Source organism: Serinus canaria, chromosome 8 (assembly GCF_022539315.1).
Source record: "Serinus canaria isolate serCan28SL12 chromosome 8, serCan2020, whole genome shotgun sequence".
NCBI lineage: Eukaryota > Metazoa > Chordata > Aves > Passeriformes > Fringillidae > Serinus > Serinus canaria.
This window is the reverse complement of record NC_066322.1, coordinates 22,206,914-22,227,587: the sequence shown is the minus strand read 5'-3', so window position 1 is coordinate 22,227,587 and position 20,674 is coordinate 22,206,914. Positions and strand designations below refer to the sequence as shown.

General features: G+C 36.1%; 1 protein-coding gene across 4 annotated transcripts in view; it reads right to left on the bottom strand.

Moving 5' to 3' along the window:
• The window catches only part of KCNT2 (potassium sodium-activated channel subfamily T member 2), a 112,727-nt gene that overhangs the window by 73,004 nt on the left and 19,049 nt on the right, over positions 1-20,674 (bottom strand). For all 4 annotated transcript variants that reach the window (XM_050977595.1, XM_030226508.2, XM_030226509.2 and 1 more), the window contains exons 2-6: positions 11,157-11,236; positions 7,536-7,635; positions 4,692-4,748; positions 3,956-4,004; positions 2,615-2,674 (exon numbers count right to left, since the gene is read on the bottom strand). In XM_050977595.1, coding sequence (XP_050833552.1) covers positions 2,615-2,674; positions 3,956-4,004; positions 4,692-4,748; positions 7,536-7,635; positions 11,157-11,217 — 327 coding nt within the window. In that variant the 5' untranslated portion in view covers positions 11,218-11,236. The remainder of the gene's footprint in view (positions 1-2,614; positions 2,675-3,955; positions 4,005-4,691; positions 4,749-7,535; positions 7,636-11,156; positions 11,237-20,674) is intronic.

The following is a 20,674-nucleotide window of genomic DNA, read 5'->3' as shown; positions in this document are numbered from 1 at the left end:
AGCTTTACTAATGCTGTGTAGCAGAACTCCATCATAGGTAATGCAATAATAGTGCAGCACATACTATGGCAGTGTTACAAGAATTTGCAGTAGAGCATTATATTTTCAGTTGCAATAACATGTTCATCTTCCCTGAAAAAATAACCACCTGATACAGCCACTGAAAATGAAATACAGCCTCCATATCATATGTAATTCTTTCTCCATTTTTAACTCTCCACATCTGGAAGCCACTGTACCTCAGGGACAGGGATTATTGTCTTCCATGTAATTGCAATTGGTTGGAGTCAGACATACAAGTGAAATCATGAGGCTGCAAACTGAGAGGGTTTTGTATGAAGAGTAAAATCAAAATCAAATCTGATTTTTCAAACTGAACCATTTTGTGATTTCACAAATTTCCTCATTTTTAATGTTAAGAGTTTCCTCCTCTGCATTACAGAGAAGAAATGCCACATAATTTAACTGTGCAGGCAAAGTGCCAGTATGGATGGGCTCCAGGTAATTAGGGATGTGTGCAGCTGTAGGATTCTGGCTTCCACATGGAAATGCATAAATGCATCATGAGTTCTGCAAAACTGCCTTTTGCAGTGAGAATGTATGGTGCTGCTCAAAGCCCTGAGAGTACCTGAGCACCAGGCATAAGCAGGATTGCCAGATGTCTGTGGTAACTTTTGACAATGGAGGTTTTTGATGCAGACATCTTTCAGAATTCTGGCCAAGTATTACAAACCTTCCTGTGATACTTTAGGCTGTGAGAATGCAGATTGTAAACCTTCCATTGCTGGATCCAAGTGATCAGCATCACAATACAGTGCTACATCCTTTGCATTCCTCTCCATTTAAAAACTATAAAAAATGCAAATTCACTGTATCATAGTAGCATGATATGCTACTCTGCCCTCACTACTCTGCATGTTGAATCATTTCTTCTATGCCAATGGACCAGGTATTAGAAAGGTCAGTCTCTCAGAGTATTCTCTCAAATGACTTATTTATTAATTTTACAGGTTATTTGTGAAATCATAGCAATGAGCACTCCAATGCAAACACAATCATCTTTTTCTTGTTTTCACACTTGTTAATTCTCTGACTCTTAGAAGTTAGTTAACTAAATGGTGAAAGCTTTGAAAATATTTCCATAAAATAAGTAATCTGCCACAGATTTACATGAACCAAGGCACCTTTGGTCACTTTTGGTCACCTTGGCTGTGCAGAAAAGCCTTTCAGTGGGTGAAATAACACTACTCTTAGCTTCAAGAGAATGGTGCACATAAAACTAGGAAAACAGGACCAGAGGAAAGGAGGTGTTTGCATCAAGTGGATTGATGTGACTGACAAATTTTGTTGTTCCTCAGATTAATCCCTTAGTTCTTTCTCTTAAGGGGAGTGAAATCACAACATTGCCTCAACTTCTGTGACAGGTGTATGCAGCAAATCAGGGTAGTGGAGCTTTCCATCCATCACACTCTGATGAGTGACTTCTCATGGAAGCTGAATTGCCAAGAATTCATCTTTTGTACCCACTGAAACTGATACAAATCAGAAGCAGAATGGATGAGGATAAAATGCTGCCCAGTAAACTCAGGAACAGCACAAAATGTGATTTCCCTTTACTGTTTAGACACCAGGATATAAATTTTGGAGTTTTTCTGCCCATAATTGATTTGCACTTATAACCCCAACCTTTAAATAATATATGCTCCAAGGATTAAGAAGAATAATTTTTAGACAGCAGACAACTGCAAGCCTCTTAGCATTATTGGGCACTAAGGAAAACATTTATGCCATAACCACTCAGTAAGCACACTGAAATACAAGTCTCTAAATTCAGCAGTGGCTCTGATAGCTACTGAGTGTCAGTAATACAAAGTAAAATAGAAAAAAAAATTATCCCCCAAGATATTTTCAGCTTTAGAAACCAAATACTTTCATATTTTCTTTGGTAAATGATTTCAAATGCTTTTAGTGTTTTTCTCCTAAAGATACTAAAAATGCAGAGATAGAGCAGAAGAAGATGGAATGAAGAAAACTGAATAATTATATTAGAAAAAATTAACTTTTAAAGGAGAATGCAAATACAAAAATACATTGTATTCATATGACTTCAAGATATTTTGAAAAGATGTTCCCATAGCATCACACAGATGAATTACACAAGTATGTAGATATCCTTCTTTTTTTTTTAAGTACTGTCTTGGCCTAGTTTTTCTGGGCACAGTTTTAGAGGGCTAAACCTTGAATTATATGTATTGAGTAGCTACAGCTTTAAAATCTATGACAATTGTGTCCAATACATTATGGACAGACAAATTAAACTGCACAACTTAAAATCAGTGTCCAAAAATCAAGGTCACTTTTGAGAATGAGTTTTCAAACTACAATGGAAAATAATGAGCATTTAATTGCTGACTTCCACTCTTCAGATATTAGAGTTTGCTCATAAATTTGGGAAAGGGGCTGCCTGTGCAACAATATGCCATCCTGGAGAAGTGAGTTTTTCTCAGCTCCCTGCTTGTACACCAGCATGGGCACAGGTACATAAACTTTATATTGAAACATTTAACTCATTATTTTTTAATGAATTCTGCCTAAAGTAACAAAGAGTACTTACCTTGTAGCTTAGATAACTTAGCAACAGAGTTTCAAAGAGACTTATTACAGCCACAGACACCTTAAGTGAAGTGAAAAAAATGTGTATTAATACCAGCTTCTAGAGAATAGATATTAACATTACAATGAAAATAAAAGATTATATAAAACAGCTCTACCACAAATCCTCTGAAACTCTCTCAGCTAAGAGCATTTTGCTTGAAGCTTAGATATTGTTATTTTTCTGAGTTTCATTTATTCCTAAACAGTACCAAAATCTTCCCACATGACAGAGAGAGAAAGAAGATGTAAATAAGCAAACTCAGTCAGCTCTTTACTTTCTTGTGAAGATGTTGTGAATGTGTGGAATAGCAACTGTTTTTTCTTACTGTGTATAATGCAGAAAGTTGAAAGCAGATAAAAATTTTACAGATGAATAATTATTGATTTTAAGATTTAAATGCAGCAGAGCTCAATTTACCAGCCTCCAATTAGATTATGTCATTAGTGCGTGTATTAAATAGTTTAAAATAGTTAAATAGTCAGATATGAAAATAGTAAAACAAAATACTTTATGGATATTAAGAATTTACTGATGTTCTTTGCACAGAAAGTATTTGTATTTTATTGTGTATCATGGGGATATTCCATCAAGATGGATTCTACCAGCTGGAGCCTGAGGTCAAGCCTCAGGATTTTAAATTAATGCTCCCTACAGCTGAAAACTCTGAAGGGTGCACAGTGTCTTTATCTAGAAGTAAAAAAAGATGCTATGATTTGGGAAATAATTAAAATATACAAAATTATTAAAATAGGCAGTCAAAATATATCAGCTTCTCCAAAGCTGATATATTAATAATTTTAGATAAACTCAGGCTTTATTTTCAAGTAAATTCTTACCCTTACCCAACAGACATATTAGCAAAGGACTGCATGCATAGAAAAATAAATATCTCAGTATTTTTAAATTACATTTAATAATCTGAATGCTAGGTCAAAAATTATTCAAACTGTGCATTATCTACAGTATTTTCCAGGGCTTCTTCCCTTATAAAATTGTGTATTACACAGAGGTGCAATCATTGCATTGGGATTGCACCAGTCATGGTGAGAGAATATAACAGTATAACCTATCTGGAAGCTTAAGTAGTAAGTTTTTTCTTAATGAAAAAGCACATTTCACAGGGAGAATCAGTACAGATCATCTGATCTTTATGCTTTTGCTGTACTTGGTGTTCAAGATTTCCTTGTCCTTGCTGACATCAACATTTCCAAGTATCCTTTAACACTGCTAGAATTCTGTAAATCAGTATCATCTGCAGTTGTTACATGGAAATAACTGAATTTGTCATTTACATATTACCTGTAATCCCCATAAAGGTAAGCTTCGATTCACCCAAATAATGGGAGACCTGTTCATTACAGTAGGGAAATAAATATGAAATTAATCATAATCTGGTATTTCCAAAAAAACAAAACAAACCAAAAAAGTTGTACATGTGAATGGAAATTAGAGCAGACTTATTGAAAAAAATTCTCAGTAATAAAAACCTTAAATCAGCAGTTACCTATTAAGTATTGACACGTCTTGTATTTCAAATCCACAGCAAATCATTAGGTTCCTGTGGGAAACTGACAATCCTTTTGTGTGAACAATTTGCTATCTATACAATGATATAAATGGTATCTAACTCTTAGGGGCTGTGATATCTTGGAAGAATCCCATCAATGCTAATAGGCACTTGATACAGCCCCACTGGAATGGGACACTCTCAATGGCACAATAATTTCCTGTTAATCATTTATTGCTACTCAGAATTGGTTTTTTTTAAGTTAAGGGCATTCTTTTTTATTTCTGCAAGGTATCAGCATTGATGGAATGCAGATCTCACATGCATCCAGTCCAGCAGTTCACTTTGCAATCAAGAGAAACAATTAAAATATTAAATGCAGTTTGTAGATTCAGAAATGTAAGTAATAGAAACATCCTACTATATGTTAAAAAGCCACCATTCCCAATGGAAATGGATTTGTCCTCCTGCGTTCCCTTCCCACCATTCTGTGGACTTTTGGGTTGCTGTTTTAACTTAGGAACTCACCAATCAATTGTTCCAGGTGTGTAGTTTTGATTGGAACAACTCCGGTTTAATTCCTTACTGATAGTTGCCATACCATCCATGCAAAGTCCATTTCCATTAGCAAATGTGTGTGGGAACACAGTCATAAAAACACATGGGAGGAAAGGGATATTAATTACATCATTAATTGGTCTATGAAATGCATGCAATAGTTTGAAAGCCAAGGCAATCAATACAGACATTTTAAAAGTAAAGTAACTTTTAGAAAGTATTGTGTGTATTCCATATCTGTAGATAAAGGAGTGTGAAGCATTCCAGGTTACATTTTTTGAAGATTTCTTTTCAAATTTAAGAAGAAGACAACTGAAATGATACTTTGTAAAGATGAACTAAGTGCACAACATATAGTGAAGATCAAGAGACCCTAGAAATCCTATCCCATGGACAGGCTGTGATACAAAGAGCACATTCTCAACAGGAAAGACTGCAGCAAACTACACTTGCTGACTTCTTCTGAGGATGTGAGGAGGGCTGGAGATGCATGCAGCAGTATTTCAAGGGCAAAACTGGTGATACCCAAGGAAAAATATTGGCCATTATACACATGATGTTATCTTGCCTTTAATTGCTGACACAAATCTTCCTTTCACATGGTCATATAAGGATGTGGGAATATATCATTTGTAAATGATGACAAACATCCTTGCTCATCCTTGGCAAGCAAGGTCAGCAGAAAATAAAGGGATCTGCAGCTGTTTATGTATATGATCTCAACTGTATATGTACCAGCTCTGAGTGGGACAGTGCTGAACTGCACCCATTAATAAGGATGCTTTATGTCTTGAGCTCTTTCCTGTACACCTGCTGTGCCTGAAGGAGTAAATGAAAGACACCACCTTGTGCAGGCATTTCTGAAAAACAGGAAATAAATCTGATGAAAAGAATTCCTCCCAGATTTGTCACTTTAAAATCAACCAGGTGAAAACATTTTTTGTGGCCACACTCTCAGCATGCCGAGTAGTTTCTTTCATCAGGCTGTGACACAGTACCTAGAAATTTTTTATTTTTTTTCATATCACCACATCTTCAAGAATGCATTCAAGCAGGAGTTTTGGTATCAAGCCCTCAGGATCTCCAGGGCATTAATGGGGTGCCATTTGTTTGTCTGGCACAGCTTCTAAGATTAGGGCCATAGTTAAGCAGGCAGAAGGACTTACCTGAATCTTCTCAAGCAGACAAATGTTATTCAGAGACAGAAAACACCAACTACTCTCTTAGATGTACCACAACACCATGTAAGGGAATAACATGTATAGAAAATATAAATACACTCTCTGGTGAATTGTAAAACACTTGGATTGAAGGACATGCCAGGAGAAGTGTGAGGCATTCAGCAGTCTGCAGATGTATATGAATATGCATCTTGGCACATAAATACACATAAAGTATATTTGGCATCTTGGCACATAAATACACATAAAGTATATTTGGCACAAGGTCTGATATTCTAACCTGTCCTGCACACCCAGGCACATCCATGCAGTACAGTATACTCAGCTGGGCTCACCAGAGGTCTCATAATGAAGGAACTGCAGCATGCCAGAAACCATGATTAGACGGAAAATGTTAAATCCCTGAGTTGCTAATATGCCGGAATTTCTAAGGATGGATTCCCTCTTCTCCACAACTTCTTCTGGAAACTTTAGTGTTTGTTTCCTCTTATTGAAGAGCCATTCTAAGGCATTTGTAGAGCTGTTTTTACAGATCTTGTTTTTCAGGGAAATTTCTTCACAGCCCTTTTTCAGAACTTACAATTTTTCACAATAAATTTTGACCAAAAAAATTCTCAAATGTGAGTTCTGTACTTCCTATTCACATATCCTTCTCTCATGCACTGCTGAATAAAGCAAATATTCTTAACCTCTCTTTCTTTTGGATTTCATTCTTGCAAAGTAGAGTATTTCTTCTGGCACTAGATTTTTTTGGTGTTACCCTTCCTAGATATAACTGATATCCAAATATTAAAATTAGAAATCAAACTCTGTCTGTCCCTTGCCTAAAATTGTGTGAAGACTGCTGGTTCTATCATCCTAAGCTGAGTATTTTTTAATGTGCTTTGTTTCTTTCAGCATTTAAGGACGAAAGAATCAAACCAAGTGAAAGGCAGTATATTAATAAAATGTGATGCTTATTAGCATTAAAAATTGAAGAGATTAAACATTCCCAGGATATAAATACAACAGAAGTAAAGGATTAAATAAATTGCAATTTCTTCTACATTTGGTGATTAATTGTGTAACATATTAAAAATAGGGTGATACAGAATACCATACTGGCAATTCAGGGTGTGCTGCATCATTCATTATACCCATAAATCATTGTGAGTATAGAATGTACCTTTGGTCTCACTGTTCTGAAGTGTTTAGAGAAAGCAGAAGGCTAGAAAATGATCATCAATATCATCTGCATGAAAGCTCAGTTTCACATATTTGTCTGTCCATTTCTGGGATCTGGGGTTTTAAGTAATTTAAGCCAAATCCGAAAAGAATTGTTGCATAAACTGGGAATCAGACATTTGCAATTTTACATAGAAATGTCATGTAATAACACATCTAAAATATATGTTTGCACAATTACATCTGATGCACAGTATCTAAGGAGAAAGCCAGGATTATTTTAGTGGTAAAGGGAAAAAATAATACTGTTATTTTAGTTCTTATTTCCATTCACAATGTAAGAGCAGCTTTGTAATTCTTTCAAAATATCTGGAAGACAAAAAAAATCCTTCATGTATTTAGTAATTTATTTCTTATAACTTAAATAATGCTTTGAGAGCAGAAATGAGGAAAAAACCTCAAACATTACCATCCAAGTCCTTGTGCAGGATCATCCAGGAGCACACGAACTATATATAGGAAACAGCTTAGGAGCTTGAGAGAGAAATTGAATAATCGTATTCTCAGACCTAGAGAGAGAAGAGAAGAGAAGAGAAGAGAAGAGAAGAGAAGAGAAGAGAAGAGAAGAGAAGAGAGAGAAGAGAAGAGAAGAGAAGAGAAGAGAAGAGAAGAGAAGAGAAGAGAAGAGAAGAGAAGAGAAGAGAAGAGACGAGCAAGCAGAGAAGAGAAGAGACAGAGAAGAGAAGCAGAAGAGAAGAGAAGAGAAGAGAAGAGAAGAGAAACATGAAGAAAACATGATTTATTTGTTTGTCCTAAGCCTTTTGTAGAAGTCTGCTGGAATATGAATGATTGCTCTATTGGTTGCCAGGCTATTGCTACTAGGAAAGCAGATAAAGCTTAAAACAGCCCCTAAACATAAACAAACAAAAAACCTACCAATTTTGTATTGTCTAACTTTCTTGGGCAAGTACAGAAGCCTGTTGTTTTTCTCCTGCTTTTTAGCTCTGTAAACATTATTCTCAGTGTGAAACACTTGTTTTTTGCATTGATAATGGCCTGGTTTCTAATCATCTTTTGAAATTATATGTTGGTTTAAATGGCAAGAGAAAATGGTTCTTTTCTGATTAAAAGGTACATCCATACAGCAGACTGATGGTTCAGCCTGCTGCCTTAAACCCTTAACTCTCAGATCTGAGTTGCTTTAGCTCTGGATATCAGGCTCTGGATATGTCCATAGGAATGGCTGTTTCCCACAGAATGGGAGGCAGGGTTTTCAAACCAGCTGTGTTTGCACCTAAGGGCTCCAGTAGAGAGTGCATTTTGTGGCTGGGGTTGTTTATAAAGCAAGGCAAAGTACAGGTTCTGAAGCATAGGTGATTGGGTCAGTTACTAAAATATAAATAGGAAAAACAGGCTTTAAGTCTGTCCTGGGTCACCTCTCCTTGCTCTATGTGCCTCAGCCATTAGTGACATATGCAGCCACCCTTGCTGAAGTTTGGGCAATTAATGCAGGCCTAAAAAATGCAATTTTTCTCTGATAGAAAGATTCTGCAGCCTCATAGCTGTAGATTCTCTTGTGAGTTGGAAACAATGCATGTTTTCCACTATCATGGAGATGTAGGATTTCAAATGTGGGAAGGAGGTGCACAAACACTACAGAAGGCATTTAAAACAGGTTTTCAATCATTATTCTGGTACAAAGGAAGCATTTCATATTTGTTTGCTTCCTGTCTATTTTTGTTCTGTATTTCACATGCTGTCAATGGATCAACATCGTCTGCTTGACTTGATTTCTTCTCCTCCATTCAGAGCCAGATTGCTTAAGCAGCAGGGTCATTGGCACAGAATATCTCTGTTTTGAATATGAGTGGTGCCTGAAACTTGTGTTCAGCTCCACCCTTCATGCACTGTTACACAGTTATATATTGTTTACTGGGAATGCAATTTCACTGTGTCTGTGAAAGAATGTTGTTACATACTCTTGTCTTATTTAAAAGAACAATTGATAATAACATTTCAAAATCTATTTGTTTTGTGTATAAATATAACCATGTCCAATCCTAACATTTCCTTCTCAGTTTAAATAAGTATTTGCTATTTTTGCAAGCATTTAAAGTATAGAGTGATACACTATGTTTTATCACTTCTGACTGTGACTTTCACTTTTATTATAAATTCTTCATGCTCTCCTTGCAAACATTTTTTTAGATTAAATGTCAGATTTAGAGAGTTGGTCTAAACAGAGTGACAGATACCAGGTGAGGATTTTAGAATTACCTCCCATTATTCCTTTCCCATAAGTCACTAATAATATTGCTGATTTTCAGCAAAATTATTTCAGTGGCAGCTGGCTTTAGGAGCTGGGCCAAAATATGCTCTTAATAGTTCATATGCGAGTGATAGTTATCCTTATCCCCTCTTTACTGACTTGAAACTTCACTTATCTTTTCCCTTTGAAATTTATTGTTGGCTGTAGTAATCCAGTGTGTGGTCCTGGCAAGTTACAAGCAAGTCATGCTTGTATGACTATGCCATTTTCTCTTTCTCTCTTTTTAATTTTTTGTTGTGAGGGTGCTGAGTGACACCTTTGTAAGATATTTTTTATACAGTGTTGGAATTTGATTAGACATTTGCTTGCAGAAGATTAAGTGGAAACTAGATTGACATGATACACAAATTAAAGCTTGTTTTATCAGTTTACACAACGACAATAATTAATAAAACAGTTGATATTTCAAGTTACTGGCCCATATGTGATTTAGATCAGGACAATATTCTGTAGAAAATGCTTATAAATTCTAGACCAGAGTGCTCTGGTTGACAAAACCATGTGATATTATCAAAAACTGTTTGGTGAAACAGGTTTGACTTAGATACACTATCCAAAACATTTTCTGATCCTACTGACAATTTTTTTCTCAATGACAGCAAGTCCATCTTTAGTATGTGAAGGAAGGTTTTTAGTGCTCTCACTGAAGGCTGTCTAAAATCTATTATCACTGTTTATCAGCTCCCTGGTACCTCTGGGCAAGAGACTCCTCCTGTTTCAGTGGAAGACTGAATGAGTACACTTAACTGTACTGAGAGGCAGGTTACAGTGTCAGCAGCAGCTCTTTGGAGGCTTTCCTTGGGGAGATTCTGGTTCTCAGTATTTGGACAAGAACCAAGATCTGCATAAGCAGAAGGAGTGTTTGCACTTATTAATACTGACTAATTTGGCTTGGCGATTTTTCTTGTTACTCATGGTGCCTTTTTTTCTTTTCTCTTTCATATTAGAGAATGTTTTTCTTCCTACACTTGGAAAGTAAAAGAAGCTTAGCCAACAAGTTCTGTGATATAAAGCTAGTATTTATTTATTGCTAGCTCTTACAGATTGAAGATTTTTTGCTATGTCTTAATTTTAAAGGCTTGATCTAGTCTCTCCAGTTTTGTTTGTCTGTGTCCCAGTATTTTCAGACTGGGACATCAAAAAATTTCTTTCTTTTATTTTTCCAGACACAAAACCATGAAACAATTTTAACTGTATAAAGGAAAAAATGATTCCTCCACATTACTTTCTTCCATGATGGCCGATGATGTTAAGCACATATATCAATGAAGATATATTTAGGTTAGACTGTACTGTTGAGACTAAAAGTTAAGTTAGACTGTAGGCTAATGACAGGGACTACATTTCTGAAGTACCACATCCCCAACAGTCTCCTTTCCAAACTTTTTTTTTTCAGTGCAGATAGTTTGAAATTTTAGGAATACTTAAAACTTCAAAAAGCTGGGTACTTTTGCAGCTTTTTTCCTTTACCATCCTGAGTGTCTTTGCTTTCCTAGTCACAAGGTCACGACTTATCAATGAGCATTGCTGCCAGATCATTGCAAATCAGTCAACTTGATCACGACACAGAAATAAAATCATGATTGTATTTAACACTTCATGACATCACTAATTGTTTGATCCTGCATGAGCACATGATTTTCAAGTTTTAATATTTTAACTCAGAAGAAAATTAATAACTTCACAGTTGCCTTCAACTGAATTTGATTTTACTTAAAAGCATCACAAATATGCTTAACAGAAATTAATACAACTGCTTACTTGATCTTTGGTTTTTGATGAAGAAGAGCTTTAGTCTCTCTTTAAATGTATTTTCATTCATATAGAATTCAACTTGCACCCTGAAATAATAGAAAAAGAAAGTATTAGGATTGGCTATGAAAGATAATAAATCAATATTTCATAATAATTTATTTCTCTAATCATCTATTCTTGATATAAAACTGGAGAGACTTATAGTGAGTGTTTAGCCAAAAGCTCACTTGGCTTTGAATGACTAATGTTGAAAGTTTAAAAAAAAACAAAACAAAAAAAAGAACACCACCACCAAGCAGAAGACCTTTCATTATCCCCTTTACATGCCTCAAACAATGTACACTGGAAAATAAGAAGGCTCTATGCTTTTGGGATTTTCACTGGATGACTGTTCTCCTATTTTCATGTTAATAGGGAAGATTTCCTTGATGTCCAGGTTAAGCCTCCCATCTCAGTTTAACTCCTTTCCTGTAAAAATGACATTTTATTGATCATTCTTTTTTCTGTCTTGTTCACATTTCTGTTGAATGTTCATGTTTCAGTCCACTTTTTTGTACTCACCTATCATCACCTGTATAGCCAACAAAACCACCCTCTCTGAACTTGTGTTTTTGTCACCAAGAAACAGTGAGAGCTGAAAGCAAAATTATGTTGCACTCACGCAATATTGTACAGAAAATAACTCTCCTCCTGATTCTATTAAAGCAACAGGAGCATCTTTCCTCCATTCCCTCAGATCTGCCTGGATATATTTCATCTTTCTGTCCCTCAGTTCAGCCTAAGCAATAGTTATACAGTCTAGAAGAGAGAACTGTTGCAGGGACTGGCCAGGGAGGGAGGTGTGTAGCAGTTCTGTAGAAAACCTCGGGCTCTTCAGAGTTGTGGAGCTCCAGTGCTTGCTGGAAGATGAAAGCAGCATCACTCTCATTCTCACTGAAGTCCCTGCTCTACCCAAATTACTGACTCTCCCTCCCCATGCCAATTGTCCCCCAGCAATGAATCTCTACCCCAGCACATCTGTGCCTTCCTGAGCAGCCAGGGCTCAGCTGGAGAAGATCTAGAATTGCTCAAGAATAAAGTAACATCACACCAGTGAGTTCATTCCCTATGTCTCCCTTTCTCTGTAGATCATCATGTTTTGCACAGCTGCATGTACTTTTTCTGTTCATAAGCATGCTTGAACTTTATTTCAGCATTTCTTCTCAGCAGTCTTTCACCACATAACTGTACTTCAACTACTTGGTTTTATATGTAGTCATTTTCTTCTAGCAAAATCCTCACTTTAGTTTTTCCCTTCTTGCATGTGAAGCCTTTTGCTGAAACAATTTTTGTACAACATACTGTTACCTGAAGTGTCTCTCCAACAGTTGTCTATACCAGATATTTCCATACACTTTTGGAATTGATGGGTTATTTACTTATGGGCTTAGAATGGGTGACATCTCAGGCAATGTGACTTTTCATGCCTGCCTACTACCAGAAATTTAGGCATATCACTTTGTAGGACAGGGTCATAACAAGAAGGCTCTGTGATTCACTCAGTGAAGTCAGTTAATTTTAACTAGTCATTGCCTTAGTTGTGTTTTATTGTAGTGTTTCTTATAGGATGGCAATTACACTATTTCCTATTCATAGGAAGCACAAACACAACCTTATTTTTAAGAATCTTTTTTCCAAGGTACTTACTGCCATTAATGCAGTGACAGTTTTAGTGGGAAACATCTCCCATGATTTGGCAGCTGCCACATGCTACGTGTACATACTTAATCTTCAAGGATATATTTCAAGAGGTAAACAAAGTGGCACAAGCTATTGAAGTAAGGGATGTTATTGAAAAGATGCATGGTGGGTTTGGTTTTTTTTTTAACACATTCTGAGTTGATCAGCATTCTGATAAGAAAATTTCAGTAACCACTTATCATGAAACAGCAACATGTTAACAGTGGGCCATGATTTAAGGATGAAGAGGGAAGAGCATGTGGGAGCTAATCACCCTCCTATCACCAGCACTATGAACTGCTCTGAGGGCCTTCTAACATCTGTCTGCTTGGCTTTTCTTAGAAACCTGTGCTCACAGGAAGCTGGGATCCCACAGTGCAGCAGTTTCCATGGCAAAATGGATCACAAATGCTGCTAATGCCACTTGTGTGGCTCCTTCTCTATCCCCTGACTTCTTTAAACTTTAGTAAAAACTGTAGTGGCCTTCTACATTTGCAGAGATACATTATCACACATCTATAATCAATGCACTCTCCTGATACTCTGGCTATCAGAGAATATTTCACTTTGTTTCCTGAGGGTTGCTATTTACTAAGTTAAATATGACTGGCTGAAGGAGTCTCTGGCTAGGAGAGAAATCTCTAAATACTGATCTTTCCCAAGACTACTTTTTATTTCTAAGGAGAGCCCTCATTCTACTTGAATGCTCCTTACAATCCTTAAATGGTTAATGTTTTACCTCAAGTATTTGTTCTTTTCTGTATTTCTCCCACTATGAAGTGCAACCTAGCAAAGAAGGTTTTTGGGAACCTACAAAAAATAAATTCTGATCCCCCATTGAAATATTCAGAACATTTTGTAGCAGCAGTGGTAAAGGGCTTGAACAAGATTTTTCTGGACTAAATTAGTACAGGTTATTAAGGTTGTTTCAAGTGAGGGAGTGAAATTCTTGGGATACACTTATATAAAACTTGATTACTCTGTTGCAGGATATTTGAATTTTGATTGCAAGCAAATGGTTTTTACAAAATGGCCCACCACGCAGATTAGGGTGATAGGATATGTACATGCAGACCACCTGGCCTACAGAATAGATTTGGGTTTATTCTCTACTTATAGTGTAAATTGAAAATGTAGTTTTAACAATTTGTGCTTCAGGTTTATCTTCCTGTAAAAGACAGTCCACCCTAACCAGAAGGAAGTCAAGCTGAAGGATTAAAATGCTATTCCTTCAAAGTGGTTACAGGGAGAGAAATGGTTGATGAATGTAAAGATTTTGGTTTTGCAGTCAGTTAATAGCTTCAGAATTTTTCAGTGCAGGTAGCTGGCATTGAATATTCCATGAAAAGCTGCTTTTGGATACTAAAAGAACAGGTCTTATGTTTACTGACTCTTACTTCAGCTGTGTTAAAAATGCACAAATACATGATGCACCTGTAGCAAAAACTATTGAAGTTATATTTTTGTCCTGAAAATACAGAGTGGTGTGTTAAAACTCACACTATTGGTAGTGGTCATCACTAGTTTAAACCTAAACAGTGATGTCACTAAAAAAATTTCAAATCTTTCAAACTGCAACAATCATCCTGAAATACCCCAAGTCCTCACTGCATTGTTATAATTCAGTTAAGATGCAATTTGAGAAGTACATTTTAATGTAATACAAAGTATAGCAGGAAAATCCTAATTCCTGTCAAGGACACTAATGCAGAGCACTGCTGGTGGCTGTAAAACACTGGGACCAATCTCTCTGTGCTCTGGCCACTTAACTCATTTTTCTTGCATTTTCCCATTGCTAATTACAATGTTATTCTAACCCCACAGCCACACTTTACTATAGTAACAATATTACCTTGCACCCTCAAAGCTACAAATTTTCTTTCATGTTAAAAACCAGATTTGGCAGAAATAATCACTTCACAAATGAAAGTATGAGCTGGATTTCTCACTACGTGCATGCCAAGAGCTGTAAATGTTTATGTTTACTATTTATTGATGTTGGAATCAAGAAAAGGTATTAAGTGTACAAACAGAGCCAATCTGAAGAAAAATACTTACATGTATTGAAATCTGTTGTTTCGAAAAGGACACCTCATATATTTCCTACAAAGAAAGCCTCAAAATAGGAAAGGAATATGGAGGTTTTTTATTGGGATTTGCCAATTCAATATATGTGAAATCCTGTTAGATTTCAGACCTGAAGGCTTATTATGTAGGGTATAGATGGGTGCTTAAAAATGAAGCACCAGAATTGCTAAAGGGAACTGCTATTATCAGATCTTATTTTACTGCAATAAAAAAAGAAATAGGTATTTTTTTCCTTATAGCTTTCATGAAAAGAATTAGTGTGTTTTAAGGATGACTGTCATGGGTAACACTTCTATTTGAAGTTTTGCAAGTTCTGAAGCACTCAGAACTCTGTTTTAAAAGCACAGTAAGCACACTTACTGAAGGTGTTTGCCATGCACTGTGCTGGTGAAATCTAACTTTTGCAATATGGTCCTGCACTTTCTTAAACATGGTTCTAACAAGTGCAGAGTACTTAAAACTGACAGGTATAAGGTCATTTTCTGATGGGGATTTTCATCAGTTTAGTAGGAACAAACCAATAAATATTTCCAAGAACTCTGCAGAAGTGTGTTTGTGCAGTATTGTCTCATAGATTCTTTATGATACCTGACACTGGGAAACTACATGACAGAACACAGGTTCCACAGGGGTTTTTTAGTTAGAAGCTTCCTTTCATATCAGTGAATCTGAGTTAAACTCTTTAGTGATGTTTTTCCAGGCATACCTATATTCACTTGATGATGCACTTGGATGTTAACATAAGTAATAGATTTATAGATACCAGGTGTTACCAGTATCACTGTAAATAATTCTCTGCTTTAATGAAACAGAAAAAGCATAAGCTAAGTTAATAACAAGCTATAAAATAAAGGACCAAGGATGCATAAATAATCTTAGAGATCAGAACTGTATCTTACGCTCAAATTCTTTTTAGTGTCTCCCTACCACAAGTGCTGCTTTGATTGAAACAAAACTAAGACAGCAAAAAAAACTGGCCAAACCAAAATTTTCAGCTTGCACGCAGTAAAAATTTGGATCTGCAAGCACAAAAAAATACTTTCTATGTCAAGGCAAACTTTTCCTTTACTTAACTGTTCAAACATCAAATGCTGAAAAATTCAGCCCTTAATTAAAAGTATCTTCCTTACAATTTAGACAGTACATGTGTCTATATTTTTATGGATATAAATAGAAATGTATCTTGAAATCTGAATGCAGCCAGCTTCATGCTACTTTTTGCAATCAGTTACATAAAACTGTCTTTGTGAAACTGATACAGGTCTATGGCAGCAATTTAATATTACAGCAGCACAGAGAGGAAATGACACTATCAAACATTTCTGTGGAAAATATCTCAATTTTTTCACTCCTTTGAGGGAAAGGTTTTTAAGGGAACACTAACAGCAAGAGATGAGACTGAGCAGCAGGTAGTACGCATGCTTTTCAATCAATTAATAATACTCCCTTATTCACAGTCTTGCACACTCAGAAGAGGAAATTATTATCTCATTCCTGCAATCATGAAAATCCATCAAGAATTCACCATTCTAGTAATGGTGTTGTAATAAAAAGAATGAGTTTGCAATGTGTAATAATTGTCTTTAGAAATTTTCTTAAAGGAGAAAATACACGGATGCTTTACTGTGGGAAAAGAAATCTCAAAGTAGTTTCCCTCACACACTTGACTTTGTACTGCAAATATACTTTTCTGTTGCAAGCCTGTTAGCTAAGGTGAGAAAGTTAATAAAACAAATGTGAATGATGCATTAAGAAATAGTGCACTTTGAAGCTGAAGTTTCAAAGAAAACCACTGAAGCAAGATGCTAAGTAGATTTTTAAAGACTTTTTTTTTTTTTCCATACAAGGTGAGGAATTGGATATTTTGAAATATTTTTATTGCATGTAAAAATAGCTCTTTTTAACTTCTGGGCAAAAATACTTCACATGTAGGATATATTCAGCACAGAGCTGCTGCAATGAAAATCCATTATGCAAGGCTTTTCTACTGGCTAAGTCTGAGTAACAGGATGTGCTCCATGAGTTTGATTCCAGGCACTGCTCAGTTTTATGGAGTTGTGCCAATTAACCAGACCTGAAGAAGCAGGATAGTTAATTTGTTGCTTTTTGTTTTCTTTTTATAATAGTGGCAACTATTTGTCAAAAAGAGACTTGAAAGGAACTTGTTGAAATCAAGTGTTCAGTGATAGCTCCTTTCTGCCAGCCTGGGTTTAATTGTATTAGTACATTAAGATCAAAATACAAAGTAACCCATTGCAAGCTATTTTTTTGTACTCTATTCCTCTGTATCCCTTATCAGTGGTTGATCTAAAACCAAGATCCTTCTCCTGCAATCCCAGCACTCTCTCTGTCCCCTCTGTGACAGGTGAGGCACACACAGGGTCAGGCAGTTTGCAGGAGCATCTCACACACAGAAATTACTGTTCTTAGAGTAACAACACGTCTTAATTTGTTGATTTAAAATTTAACAGTACTTTCTACTACAGGATTTTAGTGCTGAGCACTGCACACTTTTCATTTGGAGGTATTTCTTTTTGCTTACCAAACCTCTGTGTGTATGTAATGCTGCCAATTAATTGTTACCTCAGTAAGATTTTTGTTCTCTCAAAAAACCCCATTAATTATTTTCCCAAGCAGACACACCCGTGTCTATGCTGAAGAAAGCCTGCAGGGTCAGGGGTAGTTAAAGGATTTTGGCAGCCCTCCATCTATTTGCCTTCTTGCCCCCAGTCTCTTTCTTTGGCTCTCTGAAACCTTTTCCCTGCTACTTCATCCATGCTCAGTGTCCACAGTTTACTGTCCACAATCCTCTCATTCCTCCTCCTCCTTCTTCCTGTTCTTCCACCCAAATTTTAAGAAAACCTCCAGTCCCTTCTTCAACCGTTCCTTTTCTCTAGTTCCTTGCAGATTTTACCCTTTCTTTCTTCCTCTGTGGACTAAACAGGTTCACTATTTGACTTGAAAACACTGAGAAAATGGCACACTGTCCCACCCATGGGGTTTTTTCTTTGCTCTAATTCCCTACACAGACCTTTGCTTTCAACACATCTTTCTTCCTTACACTCTCACCACCTGCAATTGTAACTCAGACTCTGGACTTCACTGCTCTCAAAGTTATCACTTCATGACTTTGAGAAATCTGTCATTTGAGATGTTTACCTTCTCTCTCCTCTTGAATTATTCCCTCAACTTTCAGTCTACATCAACTACTGCAGATTAGGATACCCAACAAATATCAGGGCTTTACTCTGCAGCACTGCCTAAAAGCCACATGGGAATCTCAGTTTTGGTGCTTTGGCCCTTAAAAATCCTTCTTCCTCAAGCCCAACAGGAACTTAATGGTGACCACTTGTAAAAATATTCACTCTATGTCCAAAAGAGATGGATGGTAGCGATGGAGTTGAGTCACTCCAAACACATAACATGTGATGTTATTTCTCTGTAGATTTTATTTTAATAAGTTTTGATTCAATTTGCCCCCCATTTAACACTTTTCTCTTAGAAAACAAGCAAGTAAACACGATGAGGGACATTGTCATGGAGATTATCCAGATAAAGATAGAAACAGGTGTTAGAGAAATAACAGCCTCAAACTGTTCTGGTAGATTTTGTTATGTCTAAAGAATTACATGAATTCTTAGAGACTCATTGCTTACTTTAGGTATGGCAGTTTACAGGTCCATACACCTTTCTTACAGGTGAAGGAATACCTGTGACTGAAACGTGCCGTCTTTGCCTGGTTTTTAGTTTGGTTGGTTTGGGGGTTTCTGGTGTAGGTGTAATAGACCAGAGCTGAAACCAGCAAGAGACACTGTGTGAACTCTGGTCTCCTGTTAACAAGAGAAAGGATAAACCCATGTCTTCACATTAAGGAAATGCTAAGCAAACTCTTCTCACTTGGGTCCCTTGCAAGTGACTTGAGTTGCTTCTGATTACCCCAGAAATTCAAATCACTATTACTTAAACTCTACTTCTCATCTCTAAGTCTCTGACTTAGTTCTGTTACTCCTCTTCAGTAAGTTATCTTTTAGTTCTCATTTTTCAGGATTTCATCTTTTCAAAACCAGCAAGTAGAAGGCTGAGCGCCTTGGTATCCCCGCAGATTAGATGGCTAATCCCAGTTTTATTTTTACTTTGAAATAAGAAGATTTAATTTCTGAAATCACAGCATAAGTAAAGCAGAAGGAAGCAAAAAAGCAGATGGATAGAAAAATTTAAAAAAAAAAAAAAAAAAAAAACAAACCAACTTTGTGGGTGAATCTCAATCTGTCATTTTTAAGGATCACATGACCAAGTGTAAAATATTATTCTAAATAAGACTTGTTAATATGTTACCTGAAACCAGAACCCCCTTCCTAGCAGATTTGATCTAATCACCGAGATTAATGGAATATTCTATTCACTTAAAGTTGAGTAAAATAACCAAATAGGAAAATATCTAGTTTGAATATTTTTACTATTGCTTAAAACATTTAATTAGTACTTTTCACCCAAAATAAAGGTAAATTTCTTTCTATGTCAACTGTACATGGTATTTTACATTGTGTATTTTACATTTAATTGAGAGGTCAATGTGAGATTCCATAAAGCATATCTATATATTGACTCTAATTCCACAGCTTTTCATTGTCACCATCTTGTTCTATTATTACTTCTGTTTGGTAGCTTTTCTCCTTTTGTTCTTTTTTACTGTATTATGCTAGTTATACTTGGCAGTCTTCAATTATAGCCAACGATTTATTCAGTGTTTCCTGAAACAAATGCACAGTACAATTATATCAAGTCAGAAAAATGTATTTCAAAGGCTTTGGGGTTTTTTTCCAAACTCAAATATTGGGATTCAGTAAGTTAATCTACACTTCTACCAATGACATAGTAAATTATAGGGGAATATTAGCCTTACCTACCCAAGGGGAAATAGATCTTTATGAAAAATGGTCTTAAACTACAGCATTCAGTGTGAATTTACACAATCTTATATGGAGTCTTATCCACTGATTAACATTTCATAAGGAGAGAAATTTCAGAAATGCAATGTTCTAAGATAGAAATGTCAACATGACATGTCAAAAACATGTCCTTTTTTTCCCTCTGAAAATTTTGTTCAATGAGGTAATTGTATTTATATTTTCTTTACAGTTCTTTAAGTAGAAAGTAGACTCAGTTTTTCCAAGGAAAATGCATTCACCAACCAAAGTCTTGTTTTGTTTTCATTTCAATTTTAGCACTACCTGGGATTTTTGGCCCAATTAAAATAGAATGTGCCTTCTGTATTTCCTCTAATGTGATAATAAGATGATGCCTCAAAACCTGACTCACATAATTCTCTCAAAAACTATTCACTCTGTGGCAGAAAAAATCTTGCAGGTAAAATTCATCTCCAGTGAAAGTTTGGTACTCAGTCTACAATTCACCCCTGCCCATTTTTCTGCATAAGCAATCCAGGTACAAAGTTACATTTTCAGATACCAGTGGACTTGCTGCCACTTCACAGGAGAGTAAGCAGTGAAACTCCTAAGACACAATAACCTTCATATACTTAAATCTGACTTAACCAGAATGAAGTTTTAGTCTTCCGTGCTCTTATCTGTAGTCTTTGTGTGCAGTCTCCACACCTGTGATACACACATCCTTGATTCCCATTATTTGACCTCTTGGCTGTTCCCTTCATCTCAGGAGATGCAAGGAAGACAAGTGCTCAATTTCACTCCCTGTTA